This window comes from Octopus bimaculoides, chromosome 2, assembly GCF_046866305.1.
Source record: "Octopus bimaculoides isolate indiv1 chromosome 2, ASM4686630v1, whole genome shotgun sequence".
NCBI lineage: Eukaryota > Metazoa > Mollusca > Cephalopoda > Octopoda > Octopodidae > Octopus > Octopus bimaculoides.
In genome coordinates, this window is record NC_142929.1 from 16,905,158 (window position 1) to 16,927,601 (window position 22,444).

General features: G+C 36.5%; 1 protein-coding gene across 1 annotated transcript in view; it reads left to right on the forward strand.

The window, feature by feature from the left end:
• The window catches only part of LOC106884206 (uncharacterized), a 34,680-nt gene extending 17,795 nt beyond the window's left edge, over nt 1-16,885 (forward strand). Inside the window, exons 2-4 of the mRNA XM_014935454.3 lie at nt 1,002-1,309; nt 7,885-7,995; nt 16,305-16,885. Coding sequence (XP_014790940.1) covers nt 1,002-1,309; nt 7,885-7,995; nt 16,305-16,475 — 590 coding nt within the window. The 3' untranslated portion in view covers nt 16,476-16,885. The remainder of the gene's footprint in view (nt 1-1,001; nt 1,310-7,884; nt 7,996-16,304) is intronic.
• Nucleotides 16,886-22,444: the final 5,559 nt, after the last annotated feature.

Genomic DNA, 22,444 nt, shown 5'->3' on the forward strand with positions numbered 1-22,444 from the left:
TTCCGACTTGAACAGCAATATTTGAAGGATTTAAAAATTATTTTTTGGGTTTTTCCTAAACATTTCCGGGCTTAATTGTTGCTTGTCATCTACGTTTCTAGCATATTTAAGAGCATTCTAGCAATATGCACCTGTATTTTCTTCTATATCCTCTTGTCCTGTACTTCTCAACAAAATATAGGCTCAATATTGTAGCAATTAATCGCTAAATATAAAGAATAGATTTTTTGAGAATAATGATTTGTTTGTTATAACTCAAAGAAGATAGACTTTTTCAGATATGAAACTTGAATGTGTCTGCAAAGAAAATATCTATGTATCTGCGTGACAATTTGTGAACGACTACTATATTTCTTAGCTGGCATTACCGACGATCTGTACCATTTTATATTAACGATATACTGTTAAATGAGGTCTACATGTAGTAAGCTGTCTGTCTAAATGCGTAATATGTTTATAGTGATTACATAAATTATTTGTCATTCAGATAACTGATAAATGTCCAGCATCATGATCAGTTACATCATTTGTAAAATAGTTGCTTTTTAGCAAAATTTCCGATGAGAAATGTGAAGTTGAGCATTTTACTTCCGACAATGTAAATGTTTTTAATTTTAAAAACTGTTCTTTCCTCATCCTAGAACAGTAAATGAAATTTGTTTTTAAATACAAAGATGATAGCTGGATTAACTCCAGTTTTGCATGACTTCTGAAAGAAAGATTGTCGTTAGGCATATCATACTCGCAATGTGTTCTTCGTAACCTGGCAGAAGTAATTCTATTTTCATCCTATGTGCCTCAGCTATTAAAGAAGCACAGAAGTGAAAACATAAAATTATGTAAATATCCTGCATTTTCGTTAATATAGTAATTATGATACTAATTCTTTTTTTCTGTAAAATTCTCACAAGAAAATTAAAGTCATCAACCAGCATATAACATTTGTTGGGTAATTAAATTCATGAGGAATGTTCACTTTGAAATATCGCTTGTTTTTACAGCCAACATAACATCTCAGGTACCGAACACTGCTCCACCAGGGTATAATGAAAAACCTGGATACACAACTGCTTTTGAGAATCCTTTACTTTCTGAACATCCCGAACAACTTGGATATGAACCGCCACCAGCATATCAACCACCAACCGAATATACATCACAACCCGGATATCCACCACAACCCGGATATCCACCACAACTCGGATATCCACCACAACTCGGTTATCCACCACAACCCGGTTATCCACCACAACCCGGATATATGTCACCGCCTGTGCACCACCAACAACAACAACAACAAACTGTTATTGTAAGCAATTATTATTTCTTTTCATTTTACTCCTTTCTGTTCTACAACCATTTATCCAGTGACATGATGTATAGCAAGTTTTCATCATCTTAGGGTGACTGTAATAGGAAATGATCTGTAAGAGTTTTTAGTCAGTCATATAATATGGAGCAGAATAAATACGTTAGTTTGGTATTTATTTTATCAATCTTTTGACAGAACTACAATGGTAACAGTAGCGATCGAAGTAACTGACACAGAAAATATGTACACACAAGTGTATACGTGTGTGCATAGGTGCACACATGTATGCTTGCGTGTGTGTATATGTGCATGCGTGCACGCATGTTTGCTTGTGTGTGTGTGTGTGTGTGTGTTTTTGTGTGTGGAAATTTTACATCAACAAAATTCAACTCACAAATATTTGTCTACTCAAAACTATGGTAGCGCCTAGCTTCGTGTTGTCCAAGGTATCGTGCAGCAGGATCAAACCTGGAAACTTCTAGTTGTGGAAGGAATTTCTTAACTACAAAGTGATCAGTGCACCTGTCAAAGTAATAGAATTAAATTAATTGAATTCACTTCTCCAATGACATTAATATAATTAAGGCTTAAGCACGTGATGAAGGTGGGTGAGCTCGGGAAGAGAGTTTGATAGAGATGGCCAAAACAGTAGACAGAAAAACCAGGTTTCCTCTTTTCAAGGTTGCTTTGGCACATTTTTCTAAGACAAATTTCATATTTATTTCGTTGGTAAATCTATGTACTGTCTCTAGTAATGTTTCCAGCTGTTTATCATTTGTAGCGTACAGTTTTAGGTCATCCATATATAAGAGGTGGCTGATTGTTTTGCCGTAACAGTTGTATCCGCGTCCAGTTCTGTTTCGCATGTCAGTGCCAAGCAGAAGAGGAGTGGAGAGAGTGTATCTCCCTGGAATATTCCTCTTCTAATGGAGATGTCCCTCTCTTGCCTGGAGCTGTAACACTGTCTGCCATTTATTCATAAAGTGTTGCATATATTTTATAATTATTGGTGCTACCTTGTTCATGGCTAGTGTTTCTGGGATCCATGTGTGAGGAATACTATCAAAAGCCTAATTATTATTATTATTATTATTATTATTATTATTATTATTATTATTATTATTATTATTATTATTATTATTTTATGTTTGACTTTTGTTTTGCATTTGTACAAGTTGGATCCAAGTCTCACCCAGAGACCTCAAGAGACAACAAGTTAGAAGTTCATGTAGGTGTTATGCCTAGGGTACCATATATTTGTATTTGTACAGTTTTGTTCAAGTGAATGTTTAAGAAACCATAAGAAAATTATGTGTTTGCTTTAAAATTTGAGATCACATAGACAGTATTTTACGTAGGATATGGGCAGTTCCCATGAGCACTATCTTTTGAACTTCAGCCATTTTGGGGTTTCCTGGAATCTGATCTAGGTAGTAATCAGCCCGTTTCGCTGTCATTCCCAGGGCACCTATGACAATAGGTATTGTTTTCGTCTTCAGATTCCACATTTTGCTAATTTCTATTTCAAGATCCTTATATTTGCTCAGTTTTTGGTAGGTCTTGACAGATACGTTTATATCGATTGGGACAGTCATATCAATGAGGAGGCATGATTTTTGTCTGAAGTCTTTCAGTATGATGTCTGGCCTATTTGCGTCTATCTTTCTGTCACTTTGAATGGTGAAGTTCCAGAGGAGTGCAATGTGATCATTTTCAAGTACTGGGGGTGGTTTGTGTTCCCACCAGTTTTTATCATGGGGCAAGTCCAGGTTTTTGCATATTACCCAGTGAATATATTGTGCAGCTCTATCATGCCTATTGAGATACTCTGTAGGCGCAAGCAGACTGCACATGGAGACAACATGATCGATGGTCTCATTTTGTTGTTGGCATATACGACATAATGGGGAGCTGCCGTTCTTTAATATGTTGGCCTGGTAGTTCTTTCTAGGTAGGCATTGATCTTGGGCTGCTATGATAAACCCCTCTGTTTCTGATTTCAAGCCAGAGGCCATTAACCATTGGTGGGTAAGGGCTTTGTCAATATCTGCATTATTCGCTCTCTTTGGGTATTTGCCATTGAGAGGTTTTCCATGCCATTTTTCAGTCATAATAGCTAAGGCAGCAATTTTAGCACGGGTTTTCAAGCGCTTAGCTTTTTCTGCAGGTGTTTCTAGTTCGTCTAATTCTTGAATTTGTTGCAATTGGAATTCACTTAGATATTCCTTTGCCTGTTTTGTTACTGAGTAAGATGCTTTCTTGCTTTCATATTTTAAGACAAGTTTTAGCATCCAGTCCTCAGAGTTTTTCAGATAGGTGTCTAGGCCAATTGTGGCTACCTTCATTGATAATGCCAGCTGTAAAAGTCCTCGGCCTCCTTCTTTTCTTGGCAGATAAAGACGTTCTATATCTGCCTTAGGGTGGTGCATTCTATGCATTGTCAACAGTTTTCGTATTTTTCTGTCAACATTACATATTTCAGTAATTGACCAGTTAACGATGTTGAAACTGTAAGTCACGATTGGTATGGCTAGAGCATTGATCGCTTCGATCCTGTTTCTCGCGTTCAGCTCTGTCTTCAGTATTGCTCTCACCCTGCGATAACATTCTCTTCTGATCCTTTCCCTCATCACTGAGTGCTTGATATTGTCCCCTTCAATTACCCCTAGGTATTTGTAGCTCTCCGCTGGTTCTAACTCTTTTATGAGATTTTGCTGGTCAAGGTTCACATTAGATGTATTTGTCATTTTTCCTTTGATAAAGGTAGCTTTTGCACATTTATCAAGGCCAAATTGCATCCTGATGTCATCACTGAATTGTTTAACAATCGCTAGTAGGCCTTTGAGGTGTTGGTCATTTTTTGCAAAGAGCTTTAAATCATCCATGTAAATGAGATGATTTATATTTTTATCAAATATTTTATAACCATACTGTGCATCATTGAGAAATTTTGAGAGCGGTATTAGGGCTAGACAGAAGAGGAGTGGTGATAGTGAGTCACCCTGGAAAATGCCACATGAAATTCTTACATCTCCAGCATTTAGAGATTCATTGTCATTGTTCAACATCAGTGTGGTTCTCCATGATCTCATACTTACAGATAAAAAGTTTCGCAGAGTAGGAGCTATTTTATACATTTCCAGACATTTCCTAATCCAGCTATGTGGTAGGCTATCAAAGGCCTTTTTATAGTCTATCCAGGCTATTGACAAGTTTTTGTGTCGCTTGTGACAATCTTCTAAGATCATCTTATTGATGAGTAGCTGATCTTTACAACCATAAGATCCACGTTTACATCCCTTTTGCTCATTAGGGAATATGCTACTTTCTATTAAAAAACTATAGGTGTACTCGGTTAGGACAGATGTTAGCGTCTTATACATTGTTGTTAAGCAGGTTATGGGGCGATAATTTTTTGGTTCGTTTGTTTCCTCATTTTTTGGAAGCAGGAATGTTAAACCATTAACTAGCCAAGAGGGCATCAAACTAGGATTTTGCAAAATATCGTTGTAAAGTTTTGTTAGCAGTTCATGGCTTTCTGGGAAGGCATTCAACCAGAAGTTAGGAATTTTATCCTTTCCTGGAGACTTCCATTTGCTTGACATCCTGAGAGCAGATCTTATATCTTCTACCCTGACCCCTCCCACTTTTGCTCCTCTAAGGAGTCTAGGTTTGTAGATATTCTATCAATCCAAGGGGCCTTTTCATTGTGTGTTTTATCTTCTGCCCAGATTTTATTCCAAAATTCTTGCACTTCTTCTTTTGATGGGACAGACTTTATTGTTACTGGTGTTTTCCCTATCTTCCTGTAGAAATTTTTGGGGTTATTTTTGAACATGTTATTATCTCGGAAGAATCTAACACGCTTTTCATACCTTGCTATGCGGGCAGCTTTAGCACATACCTTTTGCTTGATGGTTTCTATGGTGGCATCAATGTCAACTATGGTTTTCATATTATATTTTTTCTTTAGTTTTTGGGTCTTTGTAGGTTTGATACTCTTGTCAAATTTAAGGTTTTTCAAACATTCTATGTCAGATCTAAGCAGCTTAATTTGGTGTTGAATGCGTTCTTGCCAAGAAGGCTTTTTGTGCGAGTGTTGTCTTTTTCTAATCTTTTCACCACATAGAATCGTTGAGATTCTTGCGGATGCATAGTACAGGTGGTTGAGATCTGTAATATCAACATCATTAGCTGAAATTATATCCTTAAGTGCAAGGCGGATTTTACCAATTATTTTCAGGTTTTGGTTAGAATTGCTAATTTTGGGGAGAGTGTCGCGTTCATTCATACTAGTTTCTTTAATTTTCAGCCATTCAATCATGATTTGATTTTTTAGATCATGTAGTTCTGTTGCGTCGATTTCTGTATGACTTTCTTCATCTATTTGATTTTCACCTGCCTTAGTGTTTATGGTTGGTTCAGAGAGTATTTCACTTTGCCTATCAGTTACCTTAACTCTTTCAATCATTACTGTATTTTCATCAGCCTTGGGCTGGTTTATAATTATTTCCTCTGTAGTATCTTCTTTAGCTGCAGTTTCATTCTTTTTATCCCTTACTGCTTGTTTAATTTGGTCAATCTCTACTTCAGTTAGTAAATCTTTTTTCATAATGTTTCTTCTGACGTTGGCAAGTTTGTTACTGTCTATGTAGGGTCTTACTTCAAGGTGTTTCTGTCTCCAGTTTAAGTAGGTTTGTACAGTATTAGATTTATCTGTAGGGAAATATATGGCATGGTAGAAGGCTGTAAGAACTTTTTTATTATCTTCCCTAGACCATTTTTCATTCTTTTTCTTTTGGTTATTTGATGACGAGCATGGATGGCCATCTGTTGGAATATTCCGGTTGTGGGGTACTTCCATCTCCTGTGTGTCGGGAAGATTTGAACCAGTAGCAGATTTCTCGACTCGGATCTGGTTCATTATCCGAGTAAGTGGTCCTTTATAACACGGTCTATGACCATTCCGGTTTGTATTTTGTTTTATTAACAGTGAGACATAACAAGCTTCGACGTTGACGCTAGGGGACGGATCTGTCTGTTTAGGGTAAATTTTTTGAGACAACACCGTCTCCGAGCTCTCGTGACGTAACTTCTTAAGGCTAGCAGATCTATTTCGAGTAAGTGGCCCTTTGTGATTCGGTCGACGACCAATCTGGTTTGTGATCTGCTTTGTTATCATTGAGGCATGACGAGCTTTGGCGTTGACATTAGGGGACGGATTTGTCTGTTTAGGGTCAGTTTTTTGAGACAACACCGTCACCGAGTTCTCAGCATGTAAACATTGCTCGTAGCGTAGTTTTTTAAGGCTAGCAGATCGGTATTCATCTTTATTTGTTTTGTTGATAGATTTATCTCCGGGCATAGTGTATTTTTTTTGTGTGTGGCGTTTTAAACTTATGAATGATTCACTCTGGTGTGTGGCGTTTTAAACTTATGAATGATTCACTCTGTCTGTGTTTGTTCACAAAATGAAAATAAATAAAGAAGAAAAAAAAGTTTTGGTTTTGCTTCGTTTGTGATATGTGTTTTTGGTATGCGTGAGTGTGTCCTGTGATTTTCACGTAGTTGTGTAAACATTAAGATGCATGTGTAGTTCTATGGGTATCAAAACGTATATATCATTGTGTACACGTTCGAGTGTATGCGTAATTATTCAAAATATGTACTATTTTGTTCCATTTCTTTTTTATATAGTTTGTAAACCTTCCGGTGTTGGTTTTGCGTGTGTGACCGCACGTGTTTCAATGAGACATCGTGCATAGGAGGACCTGTGCTTTGTATGGCAGTGAAATTTCATTTTTTAAGAATAAAAAATAATTTTTCAAAAATTATCTTCGTTAAAAGACCGCTTCCTTCAAATCTTCCACCAGTTCTTTTGCCTAATTCCATCGATGTTATTGGATTAGATTTGTTTTTGTATAGGGAGCCCGGTGTAGCACATCCATGTTGTTATTCAGCCCGGTGCTATTCTCTTAGCCCGGTGCTATTATTATTATTATTATTATTATTATTATTATTATTATTATTATTATTATTATTATTATTATTATTATTATTATTATTATTATTATTATTATTATTCAGTAGTTTTATCTTTATAATGTGCTTTCACTACACTACCGAGCACAGCTCTGTGTGCCTTGGGTATATGCTGTGGTTTGCTGTGATGCTCTTTTGGTTACTGTATTGAAAGTGTTTTGCGTAGGATGTGTGCTGTGCCCAGTAGTGCAATTTTCTGTATGTTATATATATTTGTAAGTCCTGGTGTTTTTGTTATGTATTTGTCTGAATATTTTTTTATTATACCTAAGGCACCTACTATAATAGGAATTGTTTCTGTTTTTAGATTCCACATTCGAGTTACCTCTATTTCCAGGTCTTTGTATTTTGAAAGTTTTTCCATTTCTTTATTATTATTATTATTATTATTATTATTATTATTATTATTATTATTATTGTCCTGCATCGTTTTCATCATCGTCAATTTCATCATCATCATCATCATCATCATCATCCCCATCAACATCCCTAGAGGATTATGTTATTTTTTTCATTTCTTCCCTTTTCAGATACAAAACAACCAAACACAATACGTTGAGGATAAGCTGGTTGCAGCAATTCTTGTCACCTTGTTCTGCTTTTTTCCAACAGGCATTGCTGCTATTGTTTATGCATCTAAAGTAAGTAAAATACGTACATTTTCATACATTTTATCCAGTCGTGGCTGTGTGATAAGAGGTTTGCTTCCCAATCACATGGTTCCGGGTTCAGTTCTACTGTACCAAGGGCAAGTTTTTCTTCTGCAATAGCCACCTGTTGATCAAAGTCTTGTGAGTGGATTAAGTAGATGGAAACTGAAAGAACCCCGTCATACACGCACACACACATGCATACACACACATATATATATGAACATATATATATGAACATATATATATGAACATATATATATGAACATATATATATGAACATATGAATATATGTAAGCGTGTGCATGTATGTGTGTGTACGCGCTCGTATGTGTATGTAAGAGAGAGAGAGAGAGAGAGAGAGAGAGAGAGAGAGAGAGAGAGAGAGAGAGAGGGAGAAAATCTTGAGCATGTCATGAAACACGCACGCACACAATCGCATATACACTCACTCATACACACGTACATGAATTAAACAAAACCATGATATTTGCACGTGCATATATACGAGTGTACAATAATTAGATGTATATATTGTGCATACCTATATGTGTGTGTGTATGTGTGTGTGTGTGTGTGTGTGTGTGTGTGTGTGTAGAAGGTTGAAAAGGAACACTATCATTATCATTATTATTATTATTATTATTATTATTATTATTATTATTATTAGTGAGAGAACAGTGCATGCCATCAAAGTGACACTGGGGTAAAATATACAAAGCCCATTATACCCATCATGACATGTCGTCTGATAAGGGTACACCAGACACATGCATCACAACCATGTGTGCGCCACATGGTGATCTCATATCAAGATAAACAGCGCATGACCTCGTAGGTAGGGACCAGTTAGAATTTTCTTCAGGTCGAGTAGCCCATTCCGCTCAAAAGGTCCCTGAATAAGGCTTGTTTAAGGATGTTGAGCAAAACACCCATATTTCCAGAGGTGAATTATTCAAACCCCAAAGATTTCCTCTCAACACATGGCTATGATGCTCCCCCACTATTTCTGCTCATGATCAGAGATGCACATATCGTCAGCCACCAAGGGACATGCTCAACTGGTTAAGGTCAAACAACTTATTATTATTATTATTATTATTATTATTATTATTATTATTATTATCATTATTATTATTATTATTATTATTATTATTATTATTATTATTTTATGTTTGACTTTTGTTTTGCATTTGTACAAGTTGGATCCAAGTCTCACCCAGAGACCTCAAGAGACAACATGTTAGAAGTTCATGTAGGTGTTATGCCTAGGGTACCATATATTTGTATTTGTACAGTTTTGTTCAAGTGAATGTTTAAGAAACCATAAGAAAATTATGTGTTTGCTTTAAAATTTGAGATCACATAGACAGTATTTTACGTAGGATATGGGCAGTTCCCATGAGCACTATCTTTTGAACTTCAGCCATTTTGGGGTTTCCTGGAATCTGATCTAGGTAGTAATCAGCCCGTTTCGCTGTCATTCCCAGGGCACCTATGACAACAGGTATTGTTTTCGTCTTCAGATTCCACATTTTGCTAATTTCTATTTCAAGATCCTTATATTTGCTCAGTTTTTGGTAGGTCTTGACAGATACGTTTATATCGATTGGGACAGTCATATCAATGAGGAGGCATGATTTTTGTCTGAAGTCTTTCAGTATGATGTCTGGCCTATTTGCGTCTATCTTTCTGTCACTTTGAATGGTGAAGTTCCAGAGGAGTGCAATGTGATCATTTTCAAGTACTGGGGGTGGTTTGTGTTCCCACCAGTTTTTATCATGGGGCAAGTCCAGGTTTTTGCATATTACCCAGTGAATATATTGTGCAGCTCTATCATGCCTGTTGAGATACTCTGTAGGCGCAAGCAGACTGCACATGGAGACAACATGATCGATGGTCTCATTTTGTTGTTGGCATATACGACATAATGGGGAGCTGCCGTTCTTTAATATGTTGGCCTGGTAGTTCTTTCTAGGTAGGCATTGATCTTGGGCTGCTATGATAAACCACTCTGTTTCTGATTTCAAACCAGAGGCCATTAACCATTGGTGGGTAAGGGCTTTGTCAATATCTGCATTATTCGCTCTCTTTGGGTATTTGCCATTGAGAGGTTTTCCATGCCATTTTTCAGTCATAATAGCTAAGGCAGCAATTTTAGCACGGGTTTTCAAGCGCTTAGCTTTTTCTGCAGGTGTTTCTAGTTCGTCTAATTCTTGAATTTGTTGCAATTGGAATTCACTTAGATATTCCTTTGCTTATTTTGTTACTGAGTAAGATGCTTTCTTGCTTTCATATTTTAAGACAAGTTTTAGCATCCAGTCCTCAGAGTTTTTCAGATAGGTGTCTAGGCCAATTGTGGCTACCTTCATTGATAATGCCAGCTGTAAAAGTCCTCGGCCTCCTTCTTTTCTTGGCAGATAAAGACGTTCTATATCTGCCTTAGGGTGGTGCATTCTATGCATTGTCAACAGTTTTCGTATTTTTCTGTCAACATTACATATTTCAGTAATTGACCAGTTAACGATATTGAAACTGTAAATCACGACTGGTATGGCTAGAGCATTGATCGCTTCGATCCTGTTTCTCGCGTTCAGCTCTGTCTTCAGTATTGCTCTCACCCTGCGATAACATTCTCTTCTGATCCTTTCCCTCATCACTGAGTGCTTGATATTGTCCCCTTCAATTACCTCTAGGTATTTGTAGCTTTCCGCTGGTTCTAACTCTTTTATGAGATTTTGCTGGTCAAGGTTCACATTAGATGTATTTGTCATTTTTCCTTTGATAAAGGTAGCTTTTGCACATTTATCAAGGCCAAATTGCATCCTGATGTCATCACTGAATTGTTTAACAATCGCTAGTAGGCCTTTGAGGTGTTGGTCATTTTTTGCAAAGAGCTTTAAATCATCCATGTAAATGAGATGATTTATATTTTTATCAAATATTTTATAACCATACTGTGCATCATTGAGAAATTTTGAGAGCGGTATTAGGGCTAGACAGAAGAGGAGTGGTGATAGTGAGTCACCCTGGAAAATGCCACATGAAATTCTTACATCTCCAGCATTTAGAGATTCATTGTCATTGTTCAACATCAGTGTGGTTCTCCATGATCTCATACTTACAGATAAAAAGTTTCGCAGAGTAGGAGCTATTTTATACATTTCCAGACATTTCCTAATCCAGCTATGTGGTAGGCTATCAAAGGCCTTTTTATAGTCTATCCAGGCTATTGACAAGTTTTTGTGTCGCTTGTGACAATCTTCTAAGATCATCTTATTGATGAGTAGCTGATCTTTACAACCATAAGATCCACGTTTACATCCCTTTTGCTCATTAGGGAATATGCTACTTTCTATTAAAAAACTATAGGTGTACTCGGTTAGGACAGGTGTTAGTGTTTTATACATTGTTGTTAAGCAGGTTATGGGGCGATAATTTTTTGGTTCGTTTGTTTCCTCATTTTTTGGAAGCAGGAATGTTAAACCATTAACTAGCCAAGAGGGCATCAAACTAGGATTTTGCAAAATATCGTTGTAAAGTTTTGTTAGCAGTTCATGGCTTTCTGGGAAGGCATTCAACCAGAAGTTAGGAATTTTATCCTTTCCTGGAGACTTCCATTTGCTTGACCTCCTGAGAGCAGATCTTATATCTTCTACTCTGACCCCCTCCCACTTTTGCTCCTCTAAGGAGTCTAGGTCTGTAGATATTCTATCAATCCAAGGGGCCTTTTCATTGTGTGTTTTATCTTCTGCCCAGATTTTATTCCAAAATTCTTGCACTTTTTCTTTTGATGGGACAGACTTTATTGTTACTGGTGTTTTCCCTATCTTCCTGTAGAAATTTTTGGGGTTATTTTTGAACATGTTATTATCTCGGAAGAATCTAACACGCTTTTCATACCTTGCTATGCGGGCAGCTTTAGCACATACCTTTTGCTTGATGGTTTCTATGGTGGCATCAATGTCAACTATGGTTTTCATATTATATTTTTTCTTTAGTTTATGGGTCTTTGTAGGTTTGATACTCTTGTCAAATTTAAGGTTTTTCAAACATTCTATGTCAGATCTAAGCAGCTTAATTTGGTGTTGAATGCGTTCTTGCCAAGAAGGCTTTTTGTGCGAGTGTTGTCTTTTTCTAATCTTTTCACCACATAGAATCGTTGAGATTCTTGCGGATGCATAGTACAGGTGGTTGAGATCTGTAATATCAACATCATTAGCTGAAATTATATCCTTAAGTGCAAGGCGGATTTTACCAATTATTTTCAGGTTTTGGTTAGAATTGCGAATTTTGGGGAGGGTGTCGCGTTCATTCATACTAGTTTCTTTAATTTTCAGCCATTCAATCATGATTTGATTTTTTAGATCATGTAGTTCTGTTGCGTCGATTTCTGTATGACTTCCTTCATCTATTTGATTTTCACCTGCATTAGTGTTTATTGTTGGTTCAGAGAGTATTTCACTTTGCCTATCAGTTACCTTAACTCTTTCAATCATTACTGTATTTTCTATTATCATCATAAATCAAACGAACGAAAAAAACCATTTCCTTCAAATGGATATGACACATCCAATTTTTAATACTATAAATAAAAGGGTATAGTTAGAACAAACAAATGTTAAAGGAAATAGAGAAATAGTTTGACGTATTAAAAATTCAATGACATTATAATATACTTTAAAAAGATGTGTGTGTGTGTGTGTGTGTGTGTGTGTGTGTGTGTGTGTGTGTGTGTGTGTGTGTGTGCGTGTGTGTATATAGTAAATAAAAAAAGACGGAGAAAAAAAAACAAGAAACGTTTGTGCATATATAGCAGCAGCAGAGTATGAATCAAGGCATGAAAGAGTTAGCCAATATCTAATAAGTCGGCATTATAATATCAAAACTGTCGACAAAATGTAAAAGTTTCAGCGTGACGTTATAATTAAGAGGAAAAGTGCAACGGTTCTTACGGACTTTTCCATATATTCAGATTGAACCATCAAAACTAATAAACAGCATAATGATGTTCGCAGACCCGAAAATAAAGTCTGTATTATTAGTCGACGTGAAAATACCTTATGATCATAATATCTCGGTGAAAGAATTTGATAAATTCAGAAAATATAAACATTTGCTCATTGAACTCGAAAAAAATATTGCATTCCAAAGAAAATACCATGTTAGTTTTACTAAATTATATTCAATTAAATTATAGAAAATGTTGATGCCATCTGTGTCACCGTCACATTATAGATGAGCCGTCATTATTTGAGAAGTAGAGATCTAGAACAAAATTAAACCTTGTTATGTTGAGCAGATTTACTCCATGGATAGCATTTTTGTGAAGTCAGGCAGGGACTCTGCTAGTTTTTTCTCATATAACGACATGCCTACGAGAAGGCAGACCTCAAGCCACACTTGACATTAGAGAGTTTGAAGTCTCCTAGAGAAAATATTTTAATGCTGTCATGTGCTCTACTTTCCTTTAATGATTATTTTTCTATATATCTTCATTCCATTTTGTAAAGGAGCAAACTAGTATATTTATTTTAATGACGTATCAGTAAGCTTCTTAGCCCTAGGTGTCGGGAAGACACTCGGCAATAAATTGAAGCAAGACTGAAAGAAGAAAATCTAATAATAATAATTATTACTATTATAATTATTACAGACCCTGGCACTTGGTGGTACTTTATGAACCCTGAAAAGATAAATGTCAAATGTGATCTCCAAAAGACTTGAGCTCCAAACATGCAAAGCTATTTGGAGAAGACGTGGACTTTTTCTGCATTAAATCGCATGTTGTTTTCTTCGGTCCATTTAAAGTGCCACCTCGGTCTTTCAATAGGATCCGTGACTACTTGGGCTACTTTTGTATCATCGTCGTTGCTAATAAGAGTGACTGACTGTATAACTGAAGCACTTCACTCGAAACTAATGTATCTTCTTTAGAGGCCTCATTGATTACCGAGGCCTAGCTTGTAGGTGTTAAGAAGTTATGTACTCCTTCTCTACGCTTGCCGACTATGCCGAGTCCTCATAGCTTGTGACATATCATCCCGTGATCAACATTATCAAAGGGTTTGCAAGATCGACATCCAGGCATAATGCTGTAAAAGTTGAGTACAGTAACATATTCCTGAACGGAAGTCAAGCAGGCTGTTAGAGAGCAGATTTATGCTTTTCTCTCAGTTGACATTCTCTCAGGAAAAATCTTAATTCATATGCCTGGCATTATTGTCGTAACATATTCAAACCTTGTTAAGTTGAGCAGATCTGCTCCACAAATAGCATATTTGTAAAGTCAGTCAGGGACTGTGCCAGTTTTGCTCATGTAATCACCTGCCTAAGAGGAGGCAGCCCTTAAGTCACTTGACATCAGAGATGTTGAAGTCACTTAGAGAAAAAATTTTTGAGGCTCTCATTTATTTAGACTTCTTCCATCTTTTCCAGTCTCTCTTCGAATGTGTACCTAAGATTTGGTGTGTGTGTTAGGTGATATGTAGTACGTATTTCAATTGTCATCTGTTTACTGTGTGCCATCCGTATGTAACAAATTGAGTGTCAGAGGCTTGACATTTACCTGATTCAAATCAGGACATCTTGACAGTATTACATTTTCTAGGATGCACAACTTCACAGGCATGACAATTTCCCAGATGTACATCGCAACTCCATCAGGAGTTCTTTCTCTCCTGTCAATTTAAAATACAACACATTTTGGTATGTGTGTCTCAGCATTTGTTCTATCAGCGGTCAACTGTGTTTCTGTTCAAGCCATGCATATTGCTTTATTAAATGTCTCTCAGGTATTGGGTTTTGTGCTGGTGGGATGATACCAAGTTCTTTGTATTCAACAGCAACATTGGTGTGACGTACAGGATGTCAGTAACAACCACTTGTCTGACATATGTAGTGGCATCAGGGGTTGCCATTCTGGATCTTTAACTGTTTATAGTGGTCTGGCGTGCTGGTCTGCTGGTGTGCAGTTTTTTTTGTTTTTTTGCAGTGTTGTTTAAGGTAACCAAGTCAGCTGACTTACAATCTCCTGCACCATATACTCAAAAGACCATTGTTCAGCTGCTTAGTTATGTCTACAGGTTGTTTGTCTGTGGAGAAGTGCGTGCTACGGTCGAATATTTCCAAAGTGGAAGGAGTGTGTGCTGTGGCCTGGTTTTGTGCCCTGAGTGATCTTGATGGAAGTTGACTCCTCAGAATAATTAGGTAGTGGCAATCAGTCAAGTCATGCTATTGTTATAAGACATATGCTTACTCCACCAACTAATTTTAACAACAAAATCTAGGTATTTGTGAGCTATATCCAGAGGAACAGATCTATGATATTCCAGGCATTTTGTCTGACTGTATTGGGATTACATTATCCAATATGATTTTATCCAATATTATTTTTTTTAATGAGAGAGAGCGTGATTTGAGAAATTTGGTTGGTATTTCAAACAGATTCAGTTGTCTCCTAGTGGTAGTAGCATAGACTGGTTAAGGCTCCCTCATGGACTTGATAGGGATTTCGTTGTAGAGATTGCAGAGAAAAAGCAAAACAAAAGGCCCGAAACCAGATCAAACAAACAGTATGATTGTGATAGTTGGGATAATGATACTTATATAAAAGATCATTTGTAATACTCGTTTGCTGCATTGAGTCTAACAATAACCGTTTCAACAATTTCAACCGCATCAGTCTTGTTTTACTCATCTTTAATATCTCTGCCAACTTACCATTATATCTTAGGTTTCTATTAATCCAGTCTACATATAATAGCTCTAACACCTCAGTAGCAATTGACTAAGAAAAAGCATGACGTTTCGCAGCTTTGATAAAATATCTACTTTTTTATAAGAACAGCAGTTATGAAACTGACAAATAATATCAGTTCACCACCACCACAACTGCACCCACCCACCAAAAATATAGGTGGAATTTGGGGTCACACCAACATCCCGCCATGCGGTCCTTTATTAAGAAGAAACAATATTGATCATCCATATAATTCCATATAATTGCTGTTGCTAAGGCGGTGAGTTGGCAAAATCGATAGCACGCCGGAAAAATATTTAGCGGTTATTTGTCCGTCTTAACATTCTGAGTTCAAATTCCTCCAGGTCCACTTTGGCTTTCATCCTTTAGGGATAGATAAAATAGGTACTTGTTGAGTGCTGGGGTCGATGTAATTAACTTATCCACTCACCCAAAATTGCTGGTATTGTACCAGAATTAGAAACCAATATATTTGCTGTCGTTGGGTTTTATTAGCGTGCTTTAAATATAAACTAACTCTTGTCTTTCTGTCTTCTAGGCAAACTCAATGGCCCTAATTGGAAATATAGCAGGTGCAAACGAAGCAAACGGCAGGGCAAAACAATTCGTCGGAATATCACTTGTTGCTGGTTGTGTTTTCATTGTGCTTTTAATCATTATTCCCGTTATAATACAGGCTTCTGTAAAAGATAATTCAAATTCATATTAAATGAATCATATTAAATGAAGTGTATTCTTTTTTTACATAGTACATTAATTATAATCACACAAAAATACTCTCAGCTAGAAATTTTTAAATATGTTGAGAACTGCTTTCAATAAACGGGATATTTCATAACAAATGACATAAATTGAACAGTGACATATTTTGATCGGTGAATTCTGTGCTTCAGTCTGATGGCAAGAACCCGTAAAGAAGTAAAACTATGAGTATATAGAGATATTGCTGGACCATTTTTACCATTCCTTCTCTCTAATTTTATCACTCACGAAAGCAAGAGGTGATGTTGCTGCATTTTGCTTTTATTTGAATCTTCTTTTTCATTATGTCAAGGACTATTATAATTGAGAATAATTTTATAAGCGCAATTGTTAAATAAAGCAAACTTTTAAACTCTTGCCTAGTTTTTCAAAGTGTTAGCTCAAGTTATTCATTTGATGGTTTAGCGCATATATATGAGCGCTTAACTCGGTTTAACATAAATTAGACACTGGATACACAAAAAGATAAACTGTTATACACATACATTCACAAATATCGCTATACATGTCAACACAATATTTTAGATAATATTAGTTATAGGTGGCTAAAACTAAAATCTACATACAATAATAGACCACAGATGTAGAGTAATATTTGTTTTAGCTTTCATTCATAAATATTTGGGTTAATATTGGTTAAAAATCTTTCTTGGTATCATGTCAAACAATGGAAAATGGAGATCACAATAAATACACGAATGGAATTTTGTGGACAAGAAAGTAAATCTCCAGCGCAGCAAAGCTGTAAGAACAGCAGGGAAAGAATGGGTATCTACCCTTATAAAACGGAAAAGAAAATCTTACCAACGGACAACTACTGCATTCGAATCCGCACTCGTCAGATACCGTCAACTAATGAATCCTATAACAAAATAATAGTTGTTTAATATTTGTAAATACACCAATAAAACAACTTGCATATTCCACGACGAGCAGCAGCAGCAGCAGTAGTAATAACAGCAATAACTACTGTTGCTGCTGCTACTACTACTACTACTGCTACTACTACTACTACTACTACTACTACTACTACTACTACCACTACTACTACTACTACTACTACTACTACTACCACTACTACTACTACTACCACTACTACTACCACTACTACTACTATTACTACTACTACTACCACTACTACCACTACTACCACTACTACCACTACTACTACTACTACTACCACCACTACTACTGCTACTACTACTACTACCACTACTACCACTACTACTACTACTACTACTACTACTACTACTACCACTACTACTACTACTACTACTACTACTACTACTACTACTACTACTACTTACCAAAGACTCAAGCGGAGATGCACTAACAAGAAATGTGGACAGGCAGACTTCATCACCCAAGCCTGACCAAACAGCGCCGCCCAAGTGAAATTCTTAGAGGAGACCCTCGCAGCTAATCGTTCTTCTGACTTCTGTACTAGTGAATAATTTATCTTCATTCCCACGTATCTGGAAAAACAGAGAGCGAGGGTGAATATGTCTGGTATGCTACCAGAAGTAGTCATTTGGTGCGTGGTGGTGTGCAGAGATCTGGAGGTAAGTGACATTCTCCCGTAGAACTGCCAGGATAATTGACTAGGAGCAGACTGGAAGTTTCATTAGATGAATTTCGAACATTTCGAAATGATTTTGAGGTAATGAAGTTCATAAACACAGAAGACCTTCGCGTCATTGTGGGATAAAGGAGACCAAAATTTACGTATGTGGTAATACCAACCACCTCAGAACCTTCTGCCCGCAATAGATGGTGAATGTATGGAGATAACACTGTTTCCAGCATCACTAACATCAAACACAATAACAATGCCAACAACACCGTGCAACCATAACATTAGCAATAGTAATACCAACGGCAACAACAAATGTGTTTATGAATGTATGCATTAGCTATCGGTGACATCTTTAAGGAGCTGCAGTTTTGTTCAGTTTCAGATCTGCTGAGATTCGCTTGTTATACTGTAAAGATTAATGGGTGTAGTTTCTTATACAGAGAGGGGGAGATGGGTAGAGAGTAGGCGTATGTTTGAGCATCTGCGTGTGAGTGTGCAGTCTAATATATTTCCCTATGTAGTCGGATCGATTTTGTGAGTGAATGTGTAGGGTCGTATGTGTGTGTGTGTGTGTGTGTGTGTGTGTGTGCGAATGCGTGAGTGGTTGTTTATGTGATTGCGTTCCAGCATGTGCGTGTGTATGCATCGTGGAGGCTTTCCAAATAGGCAAGCACCGGTGTTCACGTTAGACTGTGCGCGCGTGTTATTATCATAGCTGAAATGACCCTTTAAAAACATACATTTGTTCCAACACACGAGTCCATATCAAGGAATTTGCAAACCAAATACAAAAACGAAGTACATATATATATATATGCTTGTGTGTGTGTATGTGCGTAGATGTGTGGGTATGTATGTATGTATGCATGTATGTATGCATGTATGTATGCATGTATGTATGTATGTATGTATGTATGTATTTATGTATGTATGTATGTATGTATGTATGTATTTATGTATGTATGCATGTATGTATGCATGTATGTATGTATGTATGTATGCATGTATGTATGTATTTATGTATGTATGTATGTATGTATGTATGTATGGGCAAATTCTCGCCGGACAAATTTTGCACAAAAAATATCAACTAAAAAATATTTTGCACAATTTTTTTTGTATAAAGTTTCACTTTCCTAAAACATCTTTAATGTACATACATACATACGCACATACATAAGTACGTACATATACATGGACTGCTCTTTTGTGGATCACTTAAAACTTTATGCAAAAAATATGCATGAGATGAAAAAGAGCCTTCACCCCCTTGCAACATTCTCAATGGAAGTAAGGTTGGAGGTTGGTCAAGTTGTGAAAAGGGGGAAAATTATAAACCAGGCTCCATAAATGATCTGTTTGTTTCCCCAATATCTAACGAGGAATGTTACAGGTGGCTAGAGGTGGATGGAAACATTTCTTAAAATGGCACCTGTAACAAAACACGTAACACTAAAGTATGTTACAGCTGAATGAAGAAAAGAGGGACCTCAGAACACTCTGCATACAATAAATCGGTTGCTAACTGCCTAAATGCCAATATTGAAGAATTAGGCTTCTCAAAACCAGAAAGGAGAAGGCTAATTCGGAGACAACAGATCCACTCCATCACTGGAACTGTAAAAATCTGTAAAACTTTCCAGTTTATCATTTAAATATATATGAGCATGTCTAGATATACAAGTTTATGCATGAGAATACATACATAAAGCAAAACATACCAATCTGCACATATACATACATACATACATACATACATACATACATACATACATACATACATACATACATACATACAAACATACATACAAGCAAGAATATCTTGTTAATGTTGAAATTCCAATGAACGAGCCTTGAATTGAAGTCAGAAACAGGCACTTTCTCTCTGGCAAGAAATCTTGAAATAAAACTGAACAATGACATACATACATACATACATACATACATACATACATACATACATACATACATAGACATGAAGACAGCGCCGGCAACATCAGAGGTGCAGATGTAGAGGACCGCTTATAATCCTTTCGAACGCTGTCTTCTTAAATAATGCCGATTGCTCTAGCTTAGATCTGCAACTGAATAATTTCTCCAGTTATAACCACTTGCCATTCTAGCATTATTCTGACCGGATTTTTAAACATATAACTTACACCACGTGGAAGTTGCTAGCAAGATCATGGTTTACTCTAACAACAACAACATCCAAGAAAACAACACTACATTACCAGTTAGCTATCCAAGAAAACATAAGTATTTCTCTCATTTTACGTGAACTTTACATCAAAACCAAGACCTAAGTCAGTGTTATCAAAAAGTTCGTGATGAAGCGGTTAAAAATACTGGAACGAAGGTAACCACATCTTAAACGACTTTTCGACGAAACCTATTCAGCCACAAGCACTTTTTTTAAAAAACATTGCTGACTACCATGCCGAAATCTACCAAACGTTATCACTAAATTCGCATGCCTCTCCAAATTTATTTGAGTCAACAATGGCGTATGTGGAGTATATCCAACTTACGAACATCTTGAAACTACAACTCATACCAAATTTTTCTACTTTTTCGAAAATATCATTGAGCGACAGGTCATTCTCAACAATGTTGAAAATTATCGATGAAATCGCTGGAGAGTACATGGTAGAATGTGATATTAATTATTTGAATATTTATATCCTTATATAAACAGGGGATATCACTATTGAAGAACACATGAGAAATCTGTACTATACATGGTAATGAAATTACTGAACAGAAGCAACCTAAATTGAAAACAAAACTTGAAGAAAACATCAACAATCTGCGCTGCTATATTGGAGGGTTAACCAAAATAATGAACTGTAAGGAGTATAATTATATTTTATGCATCTTATGCATCTTATACATCAATTAAGAAATCTCTATGGTGACTTTTCCCACAAAGCCCATGAGGGAAAGCTAACTGCAATAAATCATGAACTCAGGACACTGAGTTACAAATTTCGCTGCTGTAGAAAATTTTCGAATGCGCCAAGATATATCACAAGCTTTCTTCCAGCCCGTAGACATCACTTAAAGAGATGAGGAAGGTAAACTTTACTGTGAAGAAAGCTCCCTCTCTAGGAAAACTAGAAATATTTTGATCTAAAGATTGAAATCGAAAGAAGGATTTCAACCTTAATGCATCATGGCTAGATACAGTTAGATACAATTTCAACACTGACAGTAAAATATTCAGAATTGTCCTAGAAACTTTTATTATAGCTTTAGGCAAAATGCATAGTAAGGAGGCATGTGGAAAAGACATTATATTTGAATTCTGGTACAAGACGTTGCCATTTTACAGGAAACCTTTAATATGCATAATCCAAAATAACTATGAGTGATCAGACTAATGGACCTAATTCACTTGCAACAGCAAGGACCACCCTAGTGATTAAAAAAGGAAATGACCGATTTGGCAGAAAATTATAGGTTCATTCCTTGCCTAAACTTTATGTTGAAATTGTATGCAAGGCTGCCTCAACCAATTCAGCCAGGGTCATTTTAAGTCCGGCACTGATGAGCAAAAGGTGGAAAGAAGATAGTGTGAGGCTGTGCTGTTCAACTTACAGCTTCCATAAGCAAAGTCGTACTGTTTGAAGTGAGAAAATACTCTAGAACTCTTGCGACAGTGCGATTTAATTATAGGAAAGCCTTTGACTATTCCATACGCATGGCTACTAGAGTGTCTTCATTTGGCAAAATTACAAAAGAATGAGAGCGAATAAATCCTCTCCAACGGAGCCCAAGTAGCCCGAGTAGTCAAGGATCCTATTGATGCTAATAATGATATTGCTCCGAAACATCCAGCTCCTATATCCAGATTATAAACTTTGGATATAGTACCTAAGTAGTAGGGCCCGTGTAAACTACACAGAATGGAAAAATTAAGAGGATCTATTTAAGAAAGAATATTTTGCTTTTTTATAGCATTCATCGTTTAGCTTTCTTTTGATATTCTTGACTTTCGTCTGCATTCATTTCTTCACGTCTCCATCGGTGTTGTCTTTTCCCCCTTTCATTATATATTGTTGTTGCTTTCTCACTCTTGCTCTATACCTGCATATCGTTACTCAGGCAGGTTGCAACCGTGTTTCATGTGAATTCCTCTCTCTCTCTCTCTCTCTCTCTCTCTCTCTCTCTCTCTATCTATCTATCTATCTATCTATCTATCTATCTATCTCTTTTATTCCACCTCTCACTCATTCCACATCCATCTCTACCTCTCTAGCTAACTAATGTATAACGGGCGCGAACAAACAAGTAGATTACTATTTTACTGTAATGGGCGTTATGTCCGTCTGTCTGTT